Source organism: Apteryx mantelli, chromosome 2, assembly GCF_036417845.1.
Source record: "Apteryx mantelli isolate bAptMan1 chromosome 2, bAptMan1.hap1, whole genome shotgun sequence".
NCBI lineage: Eukaryota > Metazoa > Chordata > Aves > Apterygiformes > Apterygidae > Apteryx > Apteryx mantelli.
Window position 1 is genome coordinate 78,010,070 of NC_089979.1, and position 27,201 is coordinate 78,037,270.

General features: G+C 35.7%; 1 protein-coding gene across 2 annotated transcripts in view; it reads right to left on the reverse strand.

Annotated features, from left to right (window-relative positions):
- ATP9B (ATPase phospholipid transporting 9B (putative)) overlaps positions 1-27,201 on the reverse strand; it is a 177,416-nt gene that overhangs the window by 128,345 nt on the left and 21,870 nt on the right. For both annotated transcript variants that reach the window (XM_067290949.1, XM_067290950.1), the window contains exons 3-6: positions 24,926-25,076; positions 20,101-20,214; positions 17,149-17,257; positions 7,697-7,755 (exon numbers count right to left, since the gene is read on the reverse strand). In XM_067290949.1, the coding sequence (XP_067147050.1) occupies positions 7,697-7,755; positions 17,149-17,257; positions 20,101-20,214; positions 24,926-25,076 (433 nt within the window). The remainder of the gene's footprint in view (positions 1-7,696; positions 7,756-17,148; positions 17,258-20,100; positions 20,215-24,925; positions 25,077-27,201) is intronic.

Consider the following 27,201-nt stretch of genomic DNA (forward strand, 5'->3'; position numbering starts at 1 on the left):
CTGACAAGAAATGTAAACATCTAATTGAAATCCTTAAAAGAAAATAATTTTAAAGAGCAAAACCCCAACACTTAGTTGGCACAGATAATAGACCAAATGGTGAAATTTAAAACATCTATCTTGGCATTTAAATTGCACCCGCTGTGCATACCAAGTATGAGTATTCCCTGACATCCTCTCCTCTCTCCCTACATACACATACACAGAGCAGACAGGGAGGCTGGATATAGTACTTTCCTGTTTTATATGTTTACAAACCTCTCCTTTACAAAGGCAAAAGTGAATAGCATTTTTTTCTCAGTACATAGGGCATAGACAGAGGCATGGTCAGGTACAGTTGCATGCCTGTTCTGCTCTTTCCCCTTCAAGTATGTAACTACCTGTAACAAATCATGTTTTCAATTTTTTGCTGAACATAGGCCAATCTAAGCCTTCCCAGATTAAATGCCACCCCCCACCACACACACACACACACACACTATTCGCCATACAGCTACCCAAATCCTAGCTCTCCCATCTCTTGTGCACAGGGCAGCTACCACCTCACAGTTGCACATTGCCAACATCGGGTTTAAGAATGAAAAACTGAGGCAAGTAAAAATAATTAACAGGCAAAAGCCTAAAATAGACATAGGACTGGAAAGTTAAAGTAGTGACAGACTAAGCTGATGGGGACCAGAGTGAATACTGGGAAGAGCAATGGGAAAAGATACAGTACTGAATTTTGTGTAGCAAGTTTCCTGCCACGCATCTTACAGCCAGTATGCCGCATTATTTATTTTTTGAACCTGAAGCAGAACACACAGATTCTTTTGGTTTTCCCTTACAGACTACCTTTAACTGAGTAAGAAATCTCAGGGGATTAGCAATGGCTTCATTAGTTTAACACTAAAATATATTTCCCAATATTCATTTAAAATTACTTGCCCAGAGGCTTTAACACATTAAGTTTTACTTAGAACAATTGACATTTTTCACACAGAAGGTACCTCCATTTAAGAATTAGAGGCACACTTGTTTATACGGCCCTGAAAGCCACTGAATAGCCATGGCTCATCTTTTATTTTTGAAGAGATCAACTGCCTGCTTGAAGTAAGAGGGGAAGGGAGAAGAAAAAATATATATATATATAAATATATATACACACCACACACGGCATATCAAGCCCATTGCATGGCATACATTAACCTCAAGGGGGGTTGGCCTTTAAAATAAATCTGAATGAATTTGCTAGTCAAAATAAAAAGTTAAATGTATTCAGTGTATAAGCATTTCAAAACTTCATACAACTATTTTACATTTCACACTTCAATTATCAATGGCAAAATTCAGTTATAGTAATGCAGTTGTGGCTCTATTTTGTGGATAAGCTACCAGCTATAGGAAGCTGTCTAGTTATTTTAAATAGAAGAAACAGCAATGAAGATGGGACCAAACTAACCTGAAAACTTCTATTCAAGATACTAAGTAATGGAATGTCTAGCCTAACAAATTCAGAATTCAGCAAGTACACTGATTCACTCTATCAAACACACATCTTTCTAATAACCCTGAGAAGTCATAACTATCAGAGAAGTGTAATGGGCTCAAAACTGAGCTTTTCATGAAATTAAATTATAATTTATACATATGTATATTTTAAATACATGTGTGTGTATGTATGTATATGTATGTGCATATGTATATAAAAATTAATATCCTCAAGTTCAGCATGTGGCAGCTCTGAACCTACTTAGCCCAACAGGAATCTAGGCAACAGCCTAGATGACACCATTGGTAAACAACCATTCAAAAAAGGAATAAAGACCCACACAGAGTGCTGGGAATGTTTGCCATCCTTCCCCCATCCCCAAGTCAGTCCTCCATCTCTATATTTAAGGATGTGAAACTTCTCTTAACTGTAAAGAACTCACCATTCTGAAACTGGTTTGATTTGAAATCCCACACTTTTTTTTCTTTTTTTTTTCTTCTTCTTTTTTTTTTTTTTTTGGAAAGCATCAGATCCCCTTCATCACTGCATGTTATAGAAAAAAATCCTACAAGTAAATAAACCTACAACACAACCCACAGCTGAAGCTACACAATCGGGCAAGATAAGCAAGCACTGCTTTGTATGACGCTTCACTTAGTCTTGATGGAGTTTGAGACCTTCAAAATACCGTGCTTGACTATCCATAAAAATTAGTGCAGATGGTGAAAAAAATTCTTATTGTCTCACTAGTAATGGAGAATAAGTGTATATTTACACCAGACAACAACATTTAACAAATTGATGCTTCTTCCATACACAATGCTGTACACTAACATTTGCCTTGATTCTGGAGAAGTCAGTCTCATATAGCAATACTATTTCTGATCATAAAACAACTTGGATATTGTGAATGTTTTAACAGTAGGTGAAGGTTTTAATAACTCCAGAGAATTCTTCCCAGAGTAGCATGCAATCACAAGAACATCACTTGGAGTAGTGTGATTGAATATATCTGATAGAGTAAATCACCAGATTGTGTTATGTGGGCTCAGTTTTCAAAATAAGATGTTTTAACTCCAAAAATCTGGAAGACGCGTCTCTTGTCCACTTCCTTGTAACATACTCTCGAGGACACTGGCTTGGAAGTAGGACTGCAAAAACTAACTCTATTATCTATCTATGAGAAGGCCAGTAGAGGAGGGAAGTGAAAGTCTACGGAAATAGTAGATCAGGAAGTAGAACCGATCATTGCTTCTTTTATCTTAAAGAAACAAGAACAGCTGGAAAAATTGAGCAAGTCTGGAAGCACTGGAAGATAGACCTATGTTCTCATTTATCTAAAAATTTCTATGCTGCCAGCAAAAATTCCTACTCATAATTAAAAAAAACCCCTGCATTTTCAAGAATGGATATTTCATGATTTGTAGCAATTCCCATTTATTTCTAAAAGCATGAAGAGTTAAAAAAAATCCATGTGCTTGTCTGAATGTCAACAGTACGCACCTTGAAGGGGCTGTTCACCTGCCATTGCAGCTGATACAGCATTTTTGGAATCTTGCCATCCAACAGAAAAAATTAGACATGTACTGAAGTTTATTATTTATTATGAGCCCAGACTCAGCTAGGAACATCCCATGTTCAGATTGGGAAAAAACTGCAAAAAAGGTTAACCTTAATAATATACATTATTATTTATACACCATCAAAAAACAAAGAGGAAGGAAAAATGCCAATTCAAAATTAAGTCTTTCTTTAAATGACAGTAACAAATAAACAGATATACAGTCTTTATATAGATTAGCTATACATTTCTGCAGCTTTCCTGCCAGTTCCGATGTAAAACCATTACACAAGTTTGAGGTTACTGGCTTCATGCCTACAAACTTCAGTTACTCACAAACAAGCTAAACATTTAACAGACCCCTCCCCCGTAAATTTTGCCAAAGTAATGACTTAACAATCCTATATAGAATTAAATAGATGTTTTAGCATCAGAATGAATTATCAGTTTTGATAAGTCATTACCAACTTCCATGAAGAATGCATGTTTTCTATTCAGTGCATGAGAAGTTTACCTGGTATTTACTATCCAAGAATCAAGTCTCTAGACCTGACTGAAATAAAATTGGGGAGAATGACTGAAATTAGTCATGGGATCATTTTCACATTCTAATAGCAAAATGCATCTTGATTTTATGTCTTTTTAATGTGTTCTCTCTCCTTGTTTTTCTTCTTGTAAAATAACAAATTCTCTTTTATGAATAAAAATATCTGAATGTCTTCTTCCAAGCAACACAGGCTAGAGACAGAGTCTTGTCTTTACTTTCTCTTTAAGGAAAGACGTCCAGTATTTTAGACAGACACCTCTTTCTTCATCAGGTTTTCCATATTTTGGAAGTAGGCAGAAAGGTACTGCAGAAGTAGTAGATACCACAAAAACTTTGTCACTATCACTGCTGACACTGCAGAGCAAAGATTCCCTTGTAACGATGTAGTACTTGATACCTAGTCATTATAAAAGAGTGACTACACACAAACAGATGGCAAGTGTGCCACAAAAGTCTTTATTTCCTCCATAGTGAGGTGTTAAAGTTCTACTGTACATCATCACAGAGGAACAGCAGCAATATATCAATCGTGTTACCCCTCTCACGCCATATTTATCAAACTGAAACAAGTTAAAATGGTAACATATACAACTTTGAACATTCAGAAATCCATGAACAAAGTACGTGATGGCAATTACCATGGAGATGGAGCTAGAAGTTTATGATACACACTGAAATTTGAATATATAAGTCATGAAAATGGCTTGAATATATTGTTTTGCTTGAGTTATGTCTAAGTAGAATTAGACTCCAGGGAAGGAGCACTTCCATTTCTCTGTTTGCCTATGCTGCAGACTCATTTCTACAGATCTAACTATAAAGAGATGATGGTCAACACAAGTTATGTATTTCCCCAACTTCTGGTTTCCCACAGTAAGCTCCACACCACCATAGTATACTACCTAAACTGGCCAGATTGAAAAGCAAGGTAACCCACAAACATTAAACCTCAAATACATTTATACTTCCCTGCAATATAGGCTACATTATTCACTTAAAAAATAATATTTCTAAAAGCTACCAAATTACTTCATTTCTCTCATGGTATTATCATAAAATCTTTCTTTATATAAATTCCCCCCAACTCTCTATTTAGTCTTCCAATTGCGCTGCCAATAAAGTACAGATTCTCAACGCCTTGCATTTCCTGTCTTCTCTTTTGCCACATACAGTGAACCAAGTATTGTTCTCATTGACTAAAATATTCTTGCTGGCTTCCGAGTTGGAAATGGAAAGTGCAGTTCACAGTTCAATTTCTTGTGTCTGTGTACTGCGCAATACTGCAAGTTAACAATAGTCACAAGCCTTACAAATATTGGTTCTATTTCACTTTATGTTTGAGATTAAAAAACAGTTGTGTCCCCATGCTGCTGCCCAAGAGAAGCTCTCCAAATTTGAAGACAAAGCATTACTGTTCTGCATGCTCTTAAACACTATTTCTTAAATTTTACACTCTTCACATCTTCAAAAGGTGTTTCAAACTATCAATAAGCTACAGTGACTAAATAACAATATCTTAACTCATCAACTCATCCCTTCAGTTACCTTATTGAGAAACACTACACACATCTTTTACTTACGAACCCACAAGTAAACAAAAATGTACCTTAACAAAAGCCAAGGAGATTAAAGAGCTAGAAAGCAGCACATATGCTTGGGACAAGGGGGTGGGGGGAGGTGTTTTCCAGATGACAAACATCTTTTGGCTTTTAAAAATAGGTAATATTTTCTTCTACTGAGCCCTTTTCCTACCTTAGTATTAGTGCATTAGTAACTTTTCAGTTAAGGAAACAACAGATACATTATTCAGTGCGAAACTGTTTCAACTCCTCTGCAGACACTTAGAGCTGTTCTGCAATAAACCAGGCCTATAAAAATCAGAGGACTTTCAAGGCTTAAATATAGAAAAAGTTTTTCACTTAAGTTGTTAGTATTTGTGAGCAGTCATGAGTTAACATATAGATCTTCATCTCAAATGAGTCATTAATTTCACTGCGGAAATGCTGTTGATGCATCTTCCAGTCAAATACAATGTTAACTTGTTCTTTTGCCATTAGAGTGAGCAATTGAACACTTCACACCCCAATGGTTCTTTGGCTTAAGAGTCATACTCTGAAATTGAAAACTGCTTATTTCAACAAAATACACTTCTCAATAGAAGAGGAAAACATTTAATTTCATTAGTCTGAAGGCACACACAGTTAGGCCATGATAAAGAAAAGGTGTGGGACAGAGAGGAAAGGAGCTTGAGGCTGAAATGCAGCATTCAGTTACTGTGCATGCAGCTCGTGCATCTTACTGACATACCTGAGTAAAGTCTTCATCAAAAAGAATTCTACACATTATTTCCCTAAATCCTTACCATTTTTTCATTAGAAACTTCAGCTACTCAAAGTATTATCTGTAAGCTGCTGTAAATAAAGCTGAAATAGATGCTAATTATCTACCTTACACAAGACAGATTGATCCCCAAAGTAATTCCAACTTTCTCAATTCCAGCATAATTCACAAGCTAATGGTTTTCCGTAAATTTCAGTGAAGGCAGATTACCTATGTGGCCACTAGAGTCTTTCCTATAGCATATACAATAATTAGTTTCAGGTTTGGAGATTACCAAAGCCCTAAGAAGTTTTCTAATCAAAATCAAAGCCAACTGGCATCTTGTCTTGTTTATTCTCAGTCTCCTAGAAGATAAGGAATATGGGCAACTGACAGCTGTAAACTAGCTCCGCCTGTACTCTAAAATAGCAAGGAGTAAGACAATTCAGGTGTGGAGGGTGGACACATTAGCGGTAATCTCATCTACGCTTGTAAATCCTGCAGACAGCAGCCCAAAAAGGCATCAATACAGGTAGCAAACAAAAGCAAGAAATAGCACAAAATACACTAAAATAAAATCTATTTTAAGTTGAGAGCAGCAAACCAAATGAGACTTGGGTATATGTTTTTTTTTTCTTTGAACTACAGAAGAAAGAAAAGAAGGAAACAGAAGTTTTCCCCCAAACAGAAGAGATTTCTCCCATGTGGCTGAGGAAAATAATGTCTATCCACTAGCAAATCATGAGTGAAATACCAAAGAAAAAGGAAAGGTGTTAACAAGTGAGGCAGCATGAAATAAATCAACAGGGCATTTTTGCTGAAGGATTTCTCCTTTATGAAAAGTAATTTACTCTGCTACATCAGGAAACAGGAGTAAATCCCACCAAGAAGTTTAGAAAAGTCTAGTCACTAATCAGGTTTCACTAAGGATTCTTCTACCAGACTGCAACTTGCCATACAACACCTCAAATGAAGCAGCAGATACAAGTTTCAACTTGAGGTACCTCTTTCTAGTATCTCGAGGGATTGACTGTTGATAAAAAGCATGATGGGAATTACTTGTTGGCATCTAGAAAGTTGGTCACCCTTCCCGAATGAACTTGTACAAAAATAGCTTCCTCCAACACAAAAACTAACTTGACTTTCAAGGTCTCAATAACTTCTTAGCACACAAGAAAGCCAAATAAACTGCAGTATAGTATGGAACAAAAAACTGCACATCTAGTCCATACATATATTCTTCTATTACAGGAACAAGAACAGAGCTTGAACTTGCATCTGTTATAGATGAGTTTTCCCAAAATCATTTACTAAAAAACAAATCAACTGAAATAAGCACTGTCCTTATTACAATACTAATACAGAAGAAAAGAGAAAGTTCACAGCTCTCGCTCAACATCTGCAATCAGAATAACTAGAAAGCTTTTTTAATATAACCTCTCCATGAAGGCTTCACATACAGAAAAGCACAGATGTGAACATCAGAAGAAAGTATCCATAATCAGACAGCTTAGAACATCTACCACAGCACAAGCCAGCGAATTTCATTGATTGTATTCCCTTCATTACATAAATGTAAGCATATACTAATTTGTAAAATATAAATATTTACATTCAATTAAGCTTATAATTAAATCCAAAAAGAAGTAAGCTTCCTTGAAGATTCTCAAATAAGACTGAACTAATACACTGGTAAGTGGTTCGTACTTCACAGATAAGTACTTCAGTATACTTTTCTTCAGAAAATAATTAGCACGATAATAATTTAGTCTCTAAAATATATTTAAAAAGCATCAACCTTTTCCACTATGATGAGGTCTCCAACTTGTATGTCGGAACTCTTAACTTGCACTTTACCTTAAAAAAAAAAAGAAGAAGAAGAAATGTAATCAGCTTAGGCAGACATTAATAAAGAGTCACAAGAATATAAACCTGAGAATGTAAGTTATATTTAAAGGTGTTGTTTAGTGAAAATATTACAATTTATACAAAATGGATCTTTGAAGAACACATTAATAAATAGCTGTCATCTGTTTGACTAAATAATTCAACAGTTCAAAAAGCATATTTTTTCAACATGTTGGCTATTGTAAAAGTATTACAAATACTTTTACATTACTTCAATTTTACTTTACTACAAGATATTTGAGTCTGACCTATAGTATCAACGATACCGTTGCACAATTGAAGAAAAGAAGTCTTTCAAATCAAGACAGCACTTCTAACTCTGAGTAGTCAAGAGTTGTTAAACTTACTCTCATGGAGTGCTCTAACAGATGTGAGTTGTTAGTCACAGCCCAGTTACCAACAGGTAGTTTTATTTGGCCACAACAAGTTACTGGTGTAAGTGGCACTGACTGACACTTATTGGCAATCATAGTGGAAAAGTTAGCTACTCTCTAAAGTTAGAAAAAAGACCTGGGGGTTTCATTTTAGAAAGCTCTCTAGAGCTGCCCATTCAGTAACTGCTGTGAACAACTCATATTTGAAAACGTACGCAGCACCTGTGTATCAATTTAAATTCTGTATGTTCTGCACAGTTAAGTTTTAATATTCTTATTTGATGGATCGAAAAACTGAGACAGAGAGGTTAAGCTACTGCCGAAGGTCACAAAACAAGTTATTGTTGGTCTCCTTAGAATTTAAGGATTCTAGTCCCAGGAACTTGCTAAAACTCCAAAAAATATTGCTTCCCTAAGTTAAAAAAAAGAAAAAAAAAAAGAAGAGCATGTAGACAAACTACAAGTCATGATATACTAATATCCCCTTTCAAAATATAACAAGTGGTAAACTTAAATTTAACTCTGGATATAAACATACACATTTACTCAGCCTGACAAGCTGAAACATATACCCTTAAAAAATATTTGCTCTTCCTCATCAGAAGCACTATCATGATTCTCATCAGCAAGGATCTGAACAGCAGGTATCAGTAGGTAACTGTCAAAACATGGTAAAGTACTAGGGTTCAAAACAAAAACCAGACTAAATGAATTAGAACAAAAGACCCACATAAAAAACCATTGATTAGGAGTTTAATCAGAAGTATTATGAACAGCAGATTGTTACTGCATATTATTTTATTTCTCAAAATTGTATCAACTATAAAAACAAAACTAAATTAGGTTCCAAATCCACCAATCCTCCTTATTTTAACTCTCAATGAAAAGGGATCAGGCAGTTGACATGAATCTTACTACATTTGACTAAATCTGAACGTAAGCATAAGAATTTGGTGAGATTTTGATTACATATTTTCAGAGCTTGCTCTTTAAATCATGTATTTCATGCAAACATAACAGTGGTTTTAAGTTTAATTCAGTCTAGTTAATAAGTGTATTTCTATAACTGATTTTTAATATATTTTCCATGACATTAGCACTTCCAAAATCTGGAAAATATGTCAGAGGAGAATCAGAACTTTGGCTTGGACTGACTGCACAATTATTTCTGAAAGCCAGTCTTTGTTCTTGATAATAATCTTTCATACTAGTTCAAGTTTTTAGTTGCCAAACACACTTCATCTCCATTAATAAAAAAAAAAAATAATCATCTTATCTTCATTCAGGCTCTCAACCCCACACCACCACATTTGGGAGAGTGAAGGGAGCAACAGAAGACCTGAGCAAAAACCTGTAGCAAGAAACACTGGCAGTGCTCTGTAGGAATTTCAAGATAACTATGATGGAAATTAAGTTAGTGTCCACCTCACAATAATTTTTATCTGAAATAACTAGCACTAAAGATCAATCACTAAAACAGTCTCATACTGAATCAATATATTCAATCTGCTTAACTGTACTAGCCTGTGAATTCTCTTCATAAATTCAAGTTTTGACCAGAAGTGAGTAGCATATACTGAAACACAGAAAGCAAAGTAAACATTGCACTAAGTCTGTAAACTTCCTCAAAAGCATAGCATTTTCAGGGTTTTTTTTCCATTCCTTTCCTACAATTTCCATCATTTCATCTGTTTCTGTGGCAGAGTCACTGAACTGATTATAGTAATAATCACAGAAATTCAAGTGACAGCTGTGTTAAATCTCAGATCTATGCCACCTACACAGTCACCGATGACCAAAAACATCTAGAGATACTAATCAAATGCCACCACTAATGATTTTATCCATTTAAACTACTGAATTCTCCACAGTCACATTCAAGTGACTATAATAAGGATCAAAAGTGACTAAGCCTCAGATGTCACGAGAAGGTAGAACATTCATTTGTGACACTGTGCAAGGCAGAGAAAAAGCAAAGACTAGTGTAAAGTCTGGAGTCTGCAGCATCTTTGCTTGTACTCAGTCCAGTAGTCCTGGGAATTGTGAGTGTCACATTTCAAATCATTCACCTGTTTTTTAGGTGACTTAGTTTAACCCCAAATTAGCCTAGCACTACAGAATACCTTCATTATTACACCATAAAATACTTTGTTGGAACATCCTATATATCCTTGCATATGGTGAAGTAAGTAATAGCTTTTTCTGGCCATAGTTTGAGAAAGTTTGCAAAGTTTTCCTGTGACATACAAGACAATTACTTCTACAGCGAATCTGAATGGTAGACAGGACACATCCCATTAAAAAATAAACAGTAAAATGTGCCAGTAATTCAAAAAGTAGTTTAAAATTTTGAAACGTCAACAAATAACACTTTTCTTTAGTCTAGCAGAAATGAGAATCATTAGATACCATTTCAGAGAACATTAAAATAACGCAATACTGTGTCTTAGCGAAGACACATTTAGAGGAGAAAAAACACTGAATGTTATTCATTGCATAAATTATTTTTGTAAACTATTTTTTCCTCTAAAAACATCTCAATAGCAAAACTCTTCACCATCTGTGTAATTACCAATAAAAAGTCCAAAGCTGTCAGAAGTGGCTGCGCATCCAGACTTTATAGTCCACCAAGGCGCAAGGCTTTTGCCTAAAGCAACATACAGAATTACGCAGAACTAGAACACTGAAATGTGTCTATTGCAATTCATTATACTCACAAGATAAAGACTTTTGAAGTGAATTGAAATCATTTCAAAAACTAAAAAATATTTCATGTGCTAACAAATATTTCACATAAAAACTTAAGAAATGAAGTAAACAAAGTGCGAGTATGCAGTATATCAGAAAGGACTTTGTCCCCCCCACTTTTTTTTTTTTTTCGAAAAAAAACCCCAAGCATCTCTCATACTTGAGTGTAATTCCCAAAAGAACAGTAACTTCTGAGAGGAGCGTTTTGCAACTCCATTTAACTTGGTATTATACGGTTTCTTATACATAATACCTTGAGTTGTCTTAAAAATTCTGACACAAAGGGATAGATGCATGTCTCTTCCGCAATTCACAGTTCTGACTATTATAGTTGTTTTCTTCTTGATCCTCCCACTTCAAAGCAGAGCTGTGAATGGGTAAACCTAGATAGTAAAGGTTCACTGGAAGCAGGGTTGCCAACTTCAGGAATAATGATAAAAGTTAAAATTGTTTTACAGCTTGATTATCCAATGGGCTTTTGGCAGCTTGATGAAAGAGATAACATCTTCATTAGCTTGAGTTAATTCTGTTACCTAACAATCAGTGTTTTTTGGAGGCACTGAATTGGTCACAGCTACGATCACAAGCCTAGAAGATGCTCCAAAAGTATTAAGATTCCTTAGGAATCCAAGCAAATAGAAAGAAAAAACAAGTGCTTCCAGAACTGCATGCTCTGCCCTAAGAATATTTTTGCATTGCAGTTTCTGTGCTCTGCAACAGGATATGCAGGTGAGCTGCTCTTAATATGAAAAGGCAAATAAACTTAAAGGATCTTTAATAGCTAGATCATTTCAATCCTACAGGCAGATATCCTTCCATCCTCCAACCTTAATGGACAGCTTTTAGTCAGTATGCAGGTTAAGGTTTTGCAGACCTTGTGATGCAGAAGAAAGCAGACTTTGCAACAAACATCTTGATAAAACAATTCAGACAGCAGAGTCCATCATACACTGAACAATTTAAGAGATTTAACACCATAATCTAAGAAAGCAGACAAGAAAGACTATTCACAGGAAGGACAAGGAGACAGGTGCTCTTAATCAACTTGCTCACAAAACATTCCAGTATTACAGAACCACAGAATGGTTGAGGTTGGAAGGGATCTCTGGAGATCATCTAGTCCAACCCCAAACAGGGTCACCTAGAGCACAGAACTGTGTCCAGATGGCTTCTGAATATCTCCAAGGAAGGAGACTCCACAATCTCTCTGTGCAATCTGTTCCAGTGCTCAGTCACCCTCACAGGAAAAATAGTTTTTCCTGAGGTTCAGACAGACCTTCCTGTGTTTCATTTTGTGCCCATTGCCTCTCATCCTATCACTGGGCATCATTGAAAAGAGTCTGGCCCCAGCCTCTTTACACCCTCCCTTCAGATATTTAAACACACTGAGAAGATTCCCCCTCAGTCTTCTCCAGGCTGAAGAGTCCCAGCTCTCTCAGCCTTTCCTCACACAACAGATGCTCCAATCCCTTTATCATCTTAGTAGCCCTTTGCTGGACTTGCTCCAGTAGCTCCATGTCTCTCTTGTATTAGGGAGCCCAGAACTGGGCACAGTACTCCAGATGTGGCCTCACCAGGGCTGAGTAGAGGGGGAAGATCACCTCCCTCGACCTGCTGGCAATGTTCTTCCCAATGCAGCCCAGGAGACCATTGACCTTCTTGGCCACAAGGGCACATTGCTGCCTCATGGTCGACTTGGTGTCCACCAGGACTTCCAGGTCCTTTTCCACAGAGCTGCTTTCCAGCAGGTCAGCCTCCAGCCTGTACTGGTGCATGGGGTTATTCCTCCCTAGGTGCAGGACCCTGCCCTTCGCTTTATTGAACTTCATGAGGTTCCCCTCTGCTCATCTCTCCAGCTTGTTGAGGTCCCTCTGAATGTCAGTACAGCCCTCTGGTGTATCAGCCACTCCTCCCAGTTTGGTATCATCAGTAAACTTGCTGAGGGTGTCCTCTGTCCCTTCATCCAGATCACTGATGAAGTTGAACAATACTGGACCTAGTACTGACCCCTGGGGGACACTGCTAGCTACAGGCCTCCAAATAGACTTTGCATCACTGATCACAACCCTCTGAGCTCTGCCATTCAGCCACTTCTCAATCTTCCACACTGTCTGCTCATCTAAGCCTGTACTTTATCAACTTGCCTATGAGGATGTTATGGGAGACAGTGTCAAAAGCATTACTGAAGTCCAGGTAGACAACATCCACTGCTCTCCTCATTTTATTTATTTACTGAATGGCATGTTTCATCACTTGCCACAAAGTGCTGAAAAGTAGAACCATTCAGATTTAACATACAGCAGGTCCACCTTCTTGACAAGTGCAAAGTTACATACAGCAAATCAATCAAGGAATGATTGAAAACTGAATTTTTCCACGTTATATGTCAAATAGAAAATTGTATAGCACTGGACATGCCATGGATCGGAATTAGTCTGTTAACATTAGGCTGGGCACTGCTGCTTAAAGTAAAATTAAGTGACACTTAAAGCTTAAGTCCCTTTCTCCCCTGATTTTCCACTCAGAAGAGCTTGCAATTATAAAAAATTTGAGTCTTACTTATTAGGGCAAAAACCAATGCAAGATCTTGTTTTACTAAAAAGAAGTTCTAAGATTTCAAGAGCTCTTAAGGGGAGACCACCATCTTCAAAAAGCCGGTATTTCTTACAACCGGCCACATGCAGGTCATAAGACAGCATTCACATACTTTACGTGTTTGAGGGCACCTTAAACTAAGAATGACTCTTTAGAAAGACAACACTGCTAGGTAGTCAAGTATTTCCTGGTTTTAATCTATTGCAGCACTGTATAAAAAGATTACAACTTATGGATCAGCCCACCCACATTATCTTTATAGAAGTAATTAACCACAATTCAAATCACTGTAGCTTCTTTGCTGTAAATACCCAATTGTAGACTCCCCATAGCAAACAATTCTACAAAACAACTAACAAGCGATTACATAAAATAAAAATGAGAGTTTAAATGGTACAATTAAGCCAAGGGTAACACTGAATATTCATAGCTTTTAGTTTTCCTACCATCTCATTTGGGCAAAGGCAACCTGCTTAACCTCTCTGTATGTCAGTTTCTCCATCTTTACTTCAAAGAAAAGGCTGTAAAACCTACACAAGTCATAAAATTGCTAGAGAAAAAAGAAAGATGCAACACAGGCATAAAGTGCAGTTCTGCCCTGAAAAGTGACTCTTAAGAGTAGCATTGATTTTCAGGCTTTTAATTAAATCAGTATCAAGTTTGTTCATTCATAAGTAACAAAGACCTCTTTCTCCAAACCACTAGCCTGTAGCTTTGTACAGTAAGTCAAACTGAATTTTTCCACTTGAAGAACACTGCCAATATTAAAAATTTGATTGGTTATAAGGGAAGTTATTTATGAAAATAGTTTGCCAAGGTGTAGTAGTGGATTATTTTATTTGCCCAGATAAATTTCTAAATTCTTCTCAAATCCTGTAAAAGCCATGGTCCAATTTTATTGTAATAATAAGTTCCATTCTTTGCTTCAAAATGAGGCCTTTAAGTTTCAGAATCCTTTATTATGAAAGATTTATTACAAAAACTGGGCAAAAAGAATATAGCCTGTTCTACTCTATTCTTTATGTATGTATTTATGGTAATTTTTAGTACTGCTTAATTTTGAGTGTTGATTGTAATAATGTTTTCATTATTAAAAGTGGCCACACCTCAAAATATTATCTCAGTCATCACACCATAGTATGTAATTCAGACTTCATTTTAAGCAGTGATCTTGAATCTTTAGTTCTGTAGAATATCACTGCCTTCAAAAAAAGCCCAAGTATGAATTTACCATGGCACTGACACAAAAAAAATGAGAAAGTCAAAGTAATCATACACCTTTGTGGGTAAAAACTGACTATTCACTTTTTGTAAACACTCTCCCCCCCCCTTTTTTTTTTTTAATAAAGCCTTTTTTTAAACTTCTCTTTTAACAAGTTACTGCTCTCTACAGGCCAATTCCTGATACAGATGCTGGGCCTTACATATATGCTATTTTAAAATCTATATTCCATATCCAGAAAATAGCAGGGTCAAGGTGACAAAATCAAATTTTAATTTGACAGCTTGCAAATTTCTTGGAAAAGCTAAAAATCAAAAACTCTTAAATACACGTATCCTAATGAAAATATTACAAGCTAGGAAAGAGGAGACCAGGATTCCAAAGCTTCTATTTATATGCTGCTTAAATGCCTAGTAATTTACAATCTCCATAAATATACTGTCAGAACTCCCAATATTTAGAATATTGAGGAAAAAAATCCCGAGAATTCCCCCCTCCTCTGTAGCCTTCTAAACAAGTAAAGTGAGAAAACAGGCACAAAAGGCACCAAGGTTAGCTCTTAAAACAGCAAGCATCAGTCTTGGCACTTGCATCACATTGTATAAACTACATATTTGCTTCCAAAACTAAGAATTTCACATCACTAACACTACTGCTGAATAGGGAAGGATTATACTATCTATTTCAAAGGTGTGTTCAGCGTTATACAATAACAGATCTAAAAAAATTAATAAGTCAACCAGTGGAGAGCATTATAGCTTTGAAAAAAAGCACTAAGTCTAGCTCTTTACAGATTGTACTAAAGACTGTAAGGATCTGCAGGCCAGCAATGCAATTACTTGTGTTAAGCAAACGAAAACTATCCCATTTGCCAGTTTCCACAGTGCTATGTCTAAGTGTTGATAAATCTACTTCATGTTGATAAGGAAGGGAAGAACAATAGACATATATTCCCTATACTTGCTCCCTGCTGTATCCGAATTCCAGAAAGCAAATTAAGTATTCATACTGCTATAAGAAATAGTGAAGGAAGCTGTATAAATTCCTTCCAGCTGCTACATTACATTGTCACTGATAAGTAAATCAAGCAAATATTACCATCTTCAATTGCTTTAGAAACTGGGATAAGACTTCAGACAGAATGCACCTCTGTTACATTAGTTTTTAACCCATTTTCCTGGAGGGAGTAATCCACAGCTACTCCAAGAGTTTGGTTTCTCATTAAGACTCCCAGATCTGGTGAGGTTACTCTTCCCTCACTGACTCTCAAAAGCTATTCACCAAGATATACTAAAAAGTACAGTGAAATTTATGTTGGAATTAGTGAATAAAATTTATACTTGGCACAGCGCATGCCATACACCCTAACTGCTTGAGACATAACTGCATATTACTTAACATCCTCATACCCTCTAGAACTATTAATAATTTTATGCCAATAAAAAAACCTTAACAGTGACCTTCCAGTAGAATTGCAGCAAAATAACTTTTGAGGGTAAGAGCAACCTTGTGTTCTTTTGTAAGGTTATTTGTTACAGTTCAAGTTGATAATACAGTGTTGTTGCTTTTTTTTTGGCATTTTTCTACGTGGCACTTGGTTCTGAATCTAAAAATTTAAATGTGCTAAGCAATATAAAAGTAGAGAGGAAAGCATCATTTCTTCCTCTTATACCCATGTTTAAAATTGATCATATCCTACCAAATTTAATTGACACTTGAAGTGCTTTGTTTCTTTAACACACTGTAAGAAACTGTCAGAGGTTTTCCAAGAGTCCAAAGAAGTTATAATTCAGTGAGTTCTTTTTTCTAATTAATATCTGGAAAGAGAAACTTAAGATGTCAAAGCATTTTGTTCCCATTATGGGACCACAGAGGTTTCAAATTATGCAAAAAGTTAAAAACAATGTATCTGATACTGAAGCTGACTCACAAGCTTACATCCTAGCTTTCTTTTAAGCGCAAATATGTCTACCAAGATTGAAAGGCTGCAGTGAATTTTAATTAGACCATATTTCTGAGTTACTGATCCCTTATTACCTATATACATTCAAAGTATAGTTGACAATGTTGCCGAGTTACTGTTCTATATCAATTTCAGAGAAGAACTGCACTTTGAAGTAGTAGCACTAAATAGTAGTTTACTTTAAAAATATATACAATCATATGCGTACACACTTCATCTTTGTACAAACAATAACAGGTTTACAAGACTGCTTAAACAGATGAATTTTACCCTGCCTTATTTAGCCGAGGAAAACTAAACACTTCAGTTCAGGGTCAATTTCATTCTGAATAGTGAAGTTTGAGTCTATTAGCTATTTCTTTGAACTGAAAGTCTGTAAGTATACGTATAAAATAAAGAGATCAAATATTTTAAGGTTTTATACAAATGTTTGTGCTAACCTCGTACTGTCAGCTTGCTATATAATTGTGAGTTCATTTCCTTGTCTCTCTTGTAACGTCGAAATTCATCAACAGCTTCCCGTACCACTGTGACTGTCAAAACAAACCCCTGTTAAAGATAAAATGATGCAACTCAGAATTCTCAAAATGCTAGATTAGAAAAAACACAAGTAGGAACACCATACATAGTAAAAACACATTCAGAAGGTTTATTTTGGGGGTCATTTGGATTTCTGTTTTCTTCAGTCTCTGTTAAATTACCATCTTGGTTCAGTCCAGAAAAGAAAAAACAGAAATTTTATCTTTGTATTGTATGCAGATGTAATTTGAATATCTGTGTCTACAAATACAATTAATTTAGATATAATTTGAAATTTAAAAGAAAATAAAATACTTAAAATAAGCTAAAGACAGCCTTTACAGTTCTAAAAGTTTATTTCTCTATCCTCCAAGAATTTGGGGGCTCTACTGCAAACATTTCCAAAAATTCATATTCTAAATTTAGAAGTGTACTGCCTCTAATCCTAACCCCACTTCTCCTTTTATGGAAGAAAAATTAAAGCATTAGATTACTTTTCTTGTAGAAGTCCAACAACATTTCACAGAACCACAGAATGGCTGAGGTTGGAAGGAACCTCTGGAGGCCATCTAGTCCAACTCCCTGTTCCAGCAGGGTCAACTAGGGCATGTTGCCCAGAATTGTGTCCAGACCGTTTCTGAATATCCCCAAGGATGGAGACTCCACAACCAATTTGCCCTCTCAGCAATTACAAATGAGTCAAACTTTAGGGTTTTCCTAATACAGACTCTAGACTAAAGTTTTTTTGTTTTTTACAGCGAGGGCAGCTGTTTTGCAGTTCCAGCCCAAAATTTTGAGACTTCACCTGTTAAAACCCTATAAATACCTCTTATTTTTTTATACATACAGATTTACATTAACCCCAACATTTAAACTAGAACTAAGAAGAACAAAGTGCCTTTACAAAAAGGCATTCCTGTTCACTGCTAGAGCATAACTCAATCCCCCTAACTCATGTTAATGTTATTTAAATCCAAGTTTCAGACCTTAATTTAGCTCCATGAATTAGCAGAAGTTTCAGTGCTGCCTTAGAACTCTGTCTTCAGCCCTCAGAAACATGCAAGTATTTTACAAAATTGGTCGATTACATTCTGAAAAGCCTTCTAGCATCCATAGGATTGACATGCTGTCTTACTCAGAATAAAAGCTTTGTAGAATTTTTATAAAATTGTCTCTTTTCACATTCCCTGAACACCTTAAGGCAGTATCATTCTGAATGGCCATTATGCTAATGCCTCTAACTACTGCCTCTATACTTTAAAGCAGTGGGGCTTTTCCCTTTTCCGGCAGCAGCATTGTATATCATTTTCAAGAGCTTTGGCAATACAAATATTTTAGCAGCACAAAAAGGCACTACTAAAACAGGCTGAAATATACTTGCCATTTGCACATATCTCACTAGGAAGTAATCAAAGCATGTAAAGTGACATGTTAATTTTGAGAATTTCCCCTAGAACTCACCATACTAAGCTGCCCCGCATGTTACAGCTGAGGATGACTGCAAGGAACTATTTGAGAAACACTTCTGTTTTGCCTCATTTTCTCAGAGAAACATGATACTCTTCCAGAGAGAAGCTGTAATTGTGAAGCTACAGTTAAAGAGATTCATTCTCTTGTCTTTCTTTAACTGTTAGCAGTTAAAGTTCTTTAGGTACTGCTTACAACCAAACTCATGTCCTTCACTTCTTTCAGGTTTTGGACTCAAAAGAAATAAGAATTCCATTCTCTATTGTGCAAATGACAGCAAACCAGTAAAATACAGCCTTGTTGGAAGAACAGGTGCTTGATTAAAGCATCTTATATCTTTTAAGTAAAAAGAAAAACACTTAGTGCATAGTCAATTTCCATTGTGTCATTTTTAAGTATCTTGCTGAACAATTTCTCTTATTCTTTAAAATCTTAAGAAAAAAATACAATTTTCTGCACAAAACTAAGTCATAACTGCTCCTCTGAGCATTACTGAGAATTTCTCAGCAGTCTACATGGTCTTCAGGAAGAAAAAACCCACCCCCCAAAAACCTGCTTATCTGCTAAGTAACAAAAAGAGCCCAGTGAGTCTGCCTTTAAATGTTTTGTATTTTCATAATACACACTGGGCCCTACTCAAGACCACATTAATTTTTTTCTAACCTGGAGCTTAGCCATCAGCAGAAAAACTACTTAAGTGAAAACCGAGTAACTGATGAATTTAGCAAAAAGGTGATATTACTAGCACAAACTGAGATCTTGTTGCAATTTCAAGTGAAAACCACCATTCAAAATCTCCTTGAATAAGACCCACAAGTCTATACAGAACAGATTACCAAAATTTGATATATACAGCATTTTCTTCCCTCTCCCTTCTTTTTGGGGCAGGGAAAAGACAAGCAGAGATGGTAAGTGATTTCTTCCATCTCACCCCACTAAAGTTCAGAGCTCTACACAGAGTTCACTGTGAAGAGACTGAACTCCAGACAAGGTTGACTTCCACCTTTTTTTAGTGGGTCAGTAACAAAAACCATGGAAATACTCCCTTCAAATTTCCCGCTGTTAAACAAGTGTTCTGTTTTGAAAGGTTTTTTTGTTTCAGCAGAAGTGAAAAGTTATCTGGAGATAAAGCTGTGAAGAAGAATCTCCAGGACAGCCTCCCATTTATCCATACTTAAAAGGATACATGTTGCAACAATTTAAACAATGAAATCAATCCAAAATATTTACTTTATTGACTTGTTAATGACGACCTTTACTCAAAGCAGCCAGAGTGTCACTGATCCTCTTGAATACCACTGAGAATAAATACTACTGAAAAATAACATTTTTTATAAATTTAGAAATTAAAGCATCCGTTTCTCCTGAATTGTACACACTCTAGTTAATAGTATTTTTCTGTTTACCAGAGGAGCCCAGTACGTGTACAGGTAGCCTATTTTCAATGCTGGTACAAACTGTGAGCAGGACACGACGAGAAAATAGAGATTCAAGAAAAACTTGAACTGTTCATATAAAACCTAAAATGAAAAAACAGAAAATAGATAAATGTCTTAATTTATATCAGAAGTGTACATAAAATTCACTGTTTGGTATAACAGTAAGTATAAATCCCTCATATGGCATACTATGATGTACAGTACCATTATAGTACTATATAGCGCAAAATGCAATATAATATGCTAAACTATTATACTTAATGTTATACTGCTATTTTTGTTGAGAAAAATCCTTTAACATAAATGCTTCTTTTCAATCTGAAAGAAAAAAAAAATTGCAGAATTTGTCTATTTTTTGACATTTTAAATACTATGGGAGCTCTCTTTCCAAATATTACATATATATCAAGATCACAGTGCAAAGATTTATTCAAATTTTAACATAAGACAAAATTCAGATTTTTTAGAAACATCTTGCAATAATTTTATTTCCACAGTAAAGTCATCTTTATGCTTTTGGAGCCAAATAAGCTAAAACAGCTTTTGAAGAACTTATTTTCTCTTCTTATATCAATATAAAAGCAAGTTAAGTTTATGAACATCTGAACTTACATTGTTTACACTACATTTTCATTTTTAACTTGGAAAACTTTTCTTCCTAAAAATAACACATTAAAAGTAAATCATAAAAAGTGTTTTTAAGTACCAGGTACTTAAATTCTGTATTTTCTGTCTCAATGTCTTTTTTTGCCAAAGATTTCATATGCTGGCCTTAAATAATCTAAAAGAAAAAGAAACACCATTGACACCCAATGACTAGAACTTATTTACAGAGCAGGATAGTATATCCTAGTCTTTGTTATTTTAACTTCCACACAGTAATTAAAGTGAGTAGGCTAAACTAAACTGCTCTGCATCACCACAAGAATACCCTAAAACTTCTATCCCTTGCGCAGCATACGCAAAAAACAGTACCCATCAATTTCTCATTATATTTGTTTGACACATTCCCCTCACGCTTTCTGCCGGACACAGCCCAGGAACTTTCCCCTCTTGCAGAGGCTGAACAGCTCCAGCTCACCTGCCTCCTTTCTGGAGTCCTGTGGCTCTCAAAGGGACCAAGGCTACCACCAGCTCAGATACACTCCTTCAAAATAGCCCCTTCCCATTGTTCTCAAAAACAATGTTTAGTCTTCAAGATTAAATTTTGGTTAGGAAGAGAAGATGAACACCACAGAAAAGCTCCTGTGAGTAACAGCAAGCAGCAGTGCTCTCTTTCCAAATGGCTGTCATGTGAAACTCCCAGAAATAAGGTAGGATCCTTTTGTTCCCAGGGCAAGACAAAGCTTTTTACAAAAGCAATCACAGTTTAAGTTTCTAAACTACAAAAAACTTAATAATGGGACTACATGGACTTTTGAAGTACTTCAGAAGAAAGGCAGTCTCAGCACTAGATACCAAATTTATCAAAAGATTCTTTTTGTAATAAATACTGATTCATAGGATATGGTCATTAATGAATAAAAGAGTTGGTCTAAACTAAGTGTTCAAGTTTTAAGTGAAGATAAAGTATCCTTATCATCAAATCAGTTGTCCCATACTCCGAATGAGTGACAGAAGCCTCTGACAGTTTACTAGACAGATGGCCAGGTTGTTTCAGTAATTAAAGACACCACTTTGGAAAGTGCGTGTTCTCAATATTGCTTTTGTCACATTTAAAAAGCTGAGAACATATTCTTCATTGTAAAGAACTTTAAATCTTAAACTTCACGTACTTCCCCTTTAGTAGGTCAGTGTAACATAAGACCTCTACAAGGATGACCGGAAATAGCCACTGAACTTAAAACATTGTTGCAAAACTGAGTCTTCACTATCTGAGAGAACAGATAATAATTGTTTCAAAGCTAAAAGATTCAAAACAGTCAAGAAAGCCACATTCAAGGAGTGTCTCCATCTTTTAGTCTTACAACTCAGTTGATATCACAGTGAATGAAATGAAATTCCAATTTACATGATTTTTTTTGTTGCTCTTGTCTACCCAAGATGATTACTTAATTATATAAAAACACAAAAAACATTCAAGAAAGTTAATTTCAAAGTGCCTTCATGGCAGGCATATTATTATTTCCTTGCAAGAGTGTTACATTTCTATTGTTCAGCTAAAGGCTATTCAAACAATCTCAAAAGTCAGGAGAATTTTTCAAAAGCTTGGAATTCTCTTTCACTATTGACACAACTGCAAAGCCTGACATTTTTTAGATGCCAGAAAAGTCAAATGCAAAGGTCTAGGAAAAGATGGAACATTATTCCAAAATTAAACTAATTCAGCTTTAACCTGTACCTTCTGATAATACTGATGCACTTCACAAACCCACTTCTAGCAGTAGATTTAACTGCTTAAAAAGACTTGATATATCAGATCAAAGAAAAGACCACAGAGTACTTTGGGAGGTGCACACCTGCAAGACAGCTTGGAGAGGATGGGTGTAAAAAGCACTTTCCTACAAGTCTTCTGAAGCCTGGCAGACCACAGGCAGTTCATTCATTACAAAGCTGAATGCTTCAGTCTAGTTAAGCAGATTGAAAAGTCTCCAGTTATAGCAAACCAAAAAAAAAAAAAAAAAAGCCCTACACACGCGCACGCACGCACACAGAGTATTGCTTGAAAGTTGAGAAGTATCTTAAAAAAAATCTGCCCTTAACAGAAGAGAATCTTTATGGAAATTAACACTAAGTTTCTAAACAGTTGTAGGTCCTATTAAGATGAAAATCAAATAGTAAACTGAAATTGAGCAAACTGGAGTAAAGGCAGAGGCAATAAATATTTCATGTAGTTGTAAGGAAGTTAGATCACATTTTGAAAAACATTACAGTTCTTTTAGCCAGTAAGTAGATTCTAAACATCCTCTTAAGCTTCTGCTTCAGTACAGAAATCAGTGAATATTGCCCACTGACCGTTGGAGCGTTAACAAAAAAAACCCAGTCACACACACCAACTCTAAACACTAGAAAAATCTTCACATTATGAAAATTTCAACCAGGGTAATTCACTGGGGTCAAAATTTATCACTTAGTTGTACTGGATCCCAACCCATAGATGTAACTAAGTCCCTAGAAATTAACTGTAGTGAAGTAGCATAAAAACAGATAGATATGCAGCACCTCCAGTCAATGAAATGTGTTAGTTTTATTTCTAAATTTTCAAGCTGGAAGCATTTATTTTCCAGCAACTGGTTGGCGTCTCTCTCTGTGCTTTAGGTTTAGGATACCACTTCATTTGGCAGTTACAACTAATTTTCCAGATGCTATCACCAGAAATAAAAATCAAATTCTGCCTATACAGTTATAACAAGGTTTTCAAAAGAGACCAAAAACGAACAAACATTCTCTCAATGGCTATTGCAACTAATGGCTGATCCTTATAGGACACACGAATCTGGTTTAGGATTTGCAGTCACAATAATCAATGGCTTATATGCTTAATGAATTTCGTGACCCTTGGCTAAGCTGCGTATGCTTTCCTAATTTCAGTGTATTTAATAATTTAAACTTCAGAAGAAAACATTTGCTTGGTTTAATAGAGATGAGAATATTTTAATCTGCCTTTGATAAGTGACATTTTATTTCTTTGACAGAAGATCAGTCCTAATTATCAAGCCATTAATTTTTGTGTTTTAATAAAGACATGTATTAGAAAGCATCTGCAGTCATTGGACCAAAGGGGCCAGAGGGATAGAATCAATACTCTTATAAACCAGCATTATCACTTAAATAAAAAAATTAAGACAAAGCACATCTGTATTCAAATATAGAAGACATTCAGTTTTCACAACAGGACACAGAATGCATGAAAGGTATTAGTAAAAGTATGAGTAAGAGTTTATCAATAAAGTTTGTAATATCAGAGCATCATACATTTAAGTTTTAACTATTGAAGCTTCAACAGCTCTTTTCTCCATTTTTACACTATAACAACTTTTTTATTTGAACTAGACAAAATATTTGTAGTACTTATTTCTTTTATGGATTATGAACATCATGGGCAAGAAAATTGAAATTAACTGTTAAGTCACAGAACGGCTTCTTTAAAAACATTAAAAGTCAGGAAGTGACAAAGATACCTCTACCCTCCTCCCCCCCAAAAAAACAAACACCTCAGCTGAAGAATTGTATTCAACACCAGAAAGACTTCACTACTTTTAAAACTGCAATAAGAAATACAACTCTGAAGAGTACTAGACTACTAAACTAGTCCTTACTAGTCTCCATACAAATTGAAAATATTTCCCCCCCCATAAAGACTACTCAAGAATACCTCGTTTATTGTGCTTTCAATGGCAGTATGAGAAAGTATCTGTGCAAGAGCATCAGTTTTCAGCTCTTTATTTCTCATTTAAAGTCTATGCTTTGTGGCATTTTCATGACTGATTGTGTAGAAATGATTCTGCAGAAACGATTCTGCTTCAAAATTGATTATAAATTTCTAGTGATTAACAGAAAAAAGTGCAAGGAAACACATATCTCAAATTTCTCAAATTTCTAAAGTTTCACTGAATTCCAAACACTGAAGTCATAGAAACTGCACTTCTCAAGCAAGCACCCCTTTGAAAATGCAACAATTTAGAAAAAAGCAGTCTCGCTCTCACGTAACTGTCAACTTTGATTTTAAAAGACATCAAGATAAACACAGAAAAAATAAGGAATTTGCAGAATTAAAATTATCTTTTTGTAGAATTGCCAGAAAAACAGTAAAGAACATACAGTCAGCCCAACACCAAGATAGTGGCCTTACCCCAGGTATAAAGGTAAAGATGTTGTATTTTTGATTTTTTATGGCATTTTTGGGATATTTTTCTTCACACTTTTCAGGACACCCAAGCCACACTGTGCGAGCCTTCAGCTCTTTCTTTCTTCGGCAAATGTTTATGAGCCAATCAGAGCAACTGAAAAGAAAAATAATTGCTTACTTAAAAGCAAAACTTTACTGAACATGATTATTTTCAATACTGAAAGCTTAAAGGCAAGTATCTAAGAAGAATAGGCTTCAAAGTTTTTGCTGCATTTGTATTAGCAAGCACGATGTTGACTGTTGCAATATTTAGTGCAAATATACAATACTCCTAACCCACTCATACATATATATATTTTATTTATATACACACATATTTATGCACATTCTTTACAGAAAATCCTAGTAAAATAATGACAACAAGCCTCAAAACACCTTACCCTGACACAGGTCAAAAATTCTAGCTAATACTAATCCGCATGAGCAGTAACTAACTTCTCCCACTGTCAGGTAATTAACACATGCATCATACCCTACTGTCTTTGGCTTAATTCTCAAATGATTTATTACTGATACTCAAATTAAGCTAACGGTTTAAAGAGGAAATAAAGTGTTCTGTTAGATGAAGTTATAAAAATTGCTACAATTTTGAACAGACTACAACTCTCACATGATTTGTAAAACTTAGTTTCCTCCATAAGACTGTCTGTAGCAGATGTTACAGGGAAATATACCTAATGCCACGTTGTTAAGGGTTCCCCCCCACCACCCCCCCCCAAAAAAAAGATGCAATGTACAAACAGACCACACAATGTTTGGCAAGGATGAACTTCAGCTCGCATAAGAACGGAAGATGCAAGTATCCTTGCCTAACCAGCTTACTGATCTGCTGAAGACGGTTTAAACTATGAGCAATGAGATGGACAGAAATTGCTCACAGACACCTTTAACTACTGCAATTTGGACAAAGACATAAAAGTTATGGGATGAAATTACACTATAGGAGGAAACAAAAGCCTTGGAAATTGAATAAATCTACTGAAGTTCAGTAGACTATTTACTCATGATAGTACACCAAGAAACAAACATGGGTATGATTCAAATCATGTAGCATAATCAACCTAAGACTTGGTGAGTCAATCCACAGGAAGAGATTATTAATATAGATGAATACAGGTGGTTTGAAAAGAACTGGTAGTGCGGACAGAAAAGGAAGTGCATTTGCTATATGATGTATATACTTGTTCCTCAATCCTATATGTTAGGGAAGTAAGTCTCTGAATTTTTAATACTGGAGGGAGGGGCCTTAATCATACTGGGAGTCTATTCTAGACCCGTGAACCATGGTGACTGAGCAGACAGGCTTTTTGTGAAAATCTACCACAGTCAAAGTGGAGAACTAGACGGTAACAGTGGATTTCAACTACTAAGGGAAAGGAAAAAGTGAAACATTTTTGAATGAGGTTTTTAAATACACTGGTACTGTTTTTGATGCAAAAGAAAAAAAAACATTGGAAAGCTCTCCTAAATTGTATGCAAACAGAAAGGAAGTCGCTGGGAACAGAGGAGGAGAAAATTACAATCCAGTCACCTCAACTTTGTTTCCTGAAAGAATTCTTCATAGTCGGCCTATTTGTACACACTTGTACACACCTGAAAGAAAGAGTCAGAGCCAACACTTGTACCTCAAGAGCAACCTGTAAAACGAAACCAATTTTTTTTTGACAGGAACGAAAGGCATTACTGCTAGGGAGTAGATGTCCTGTATTTACTTCAATAAAGCTTAAATATCACAAGACAGTCCTCACAGGGAGAGTAAGGAAGCATGCTCTTGAAATGGACACAGTTGGAAAAAGCCATATTTGCAGAGTAGCTTGTTATAAAACCAAGAAAATTTCAGTGTTCTGCAAAGCTTTATCTAGAATTATTTAATATTTTCCATTATTTACTAGGTAACGGACTACAGAATATATTTATTGCATTTTTCAAACAACACAAAGCTAGAAGAGAAAGGAGTACATGCAAAGAAGAAATTAGAATTCAAAGTTGTCTTGGCAGATTAGAAAAAGTTGCCCCGAAGAAACAGGATGCAGTTGAACAGGTAAAAGACCAAGGTAGTACATTTACACAGAAACAACCAACTGTGCGGATACAGAACTGGAAATAAGTTATTAATCGGCAGTTCATAAGGGATGCAGCTAGGTGCAAAAAAGCCAAGCATCTAGGCAGCGCGTACAGGAATACTACAGGTAAGCATCATGAAAGTATTTCTTTTCCTC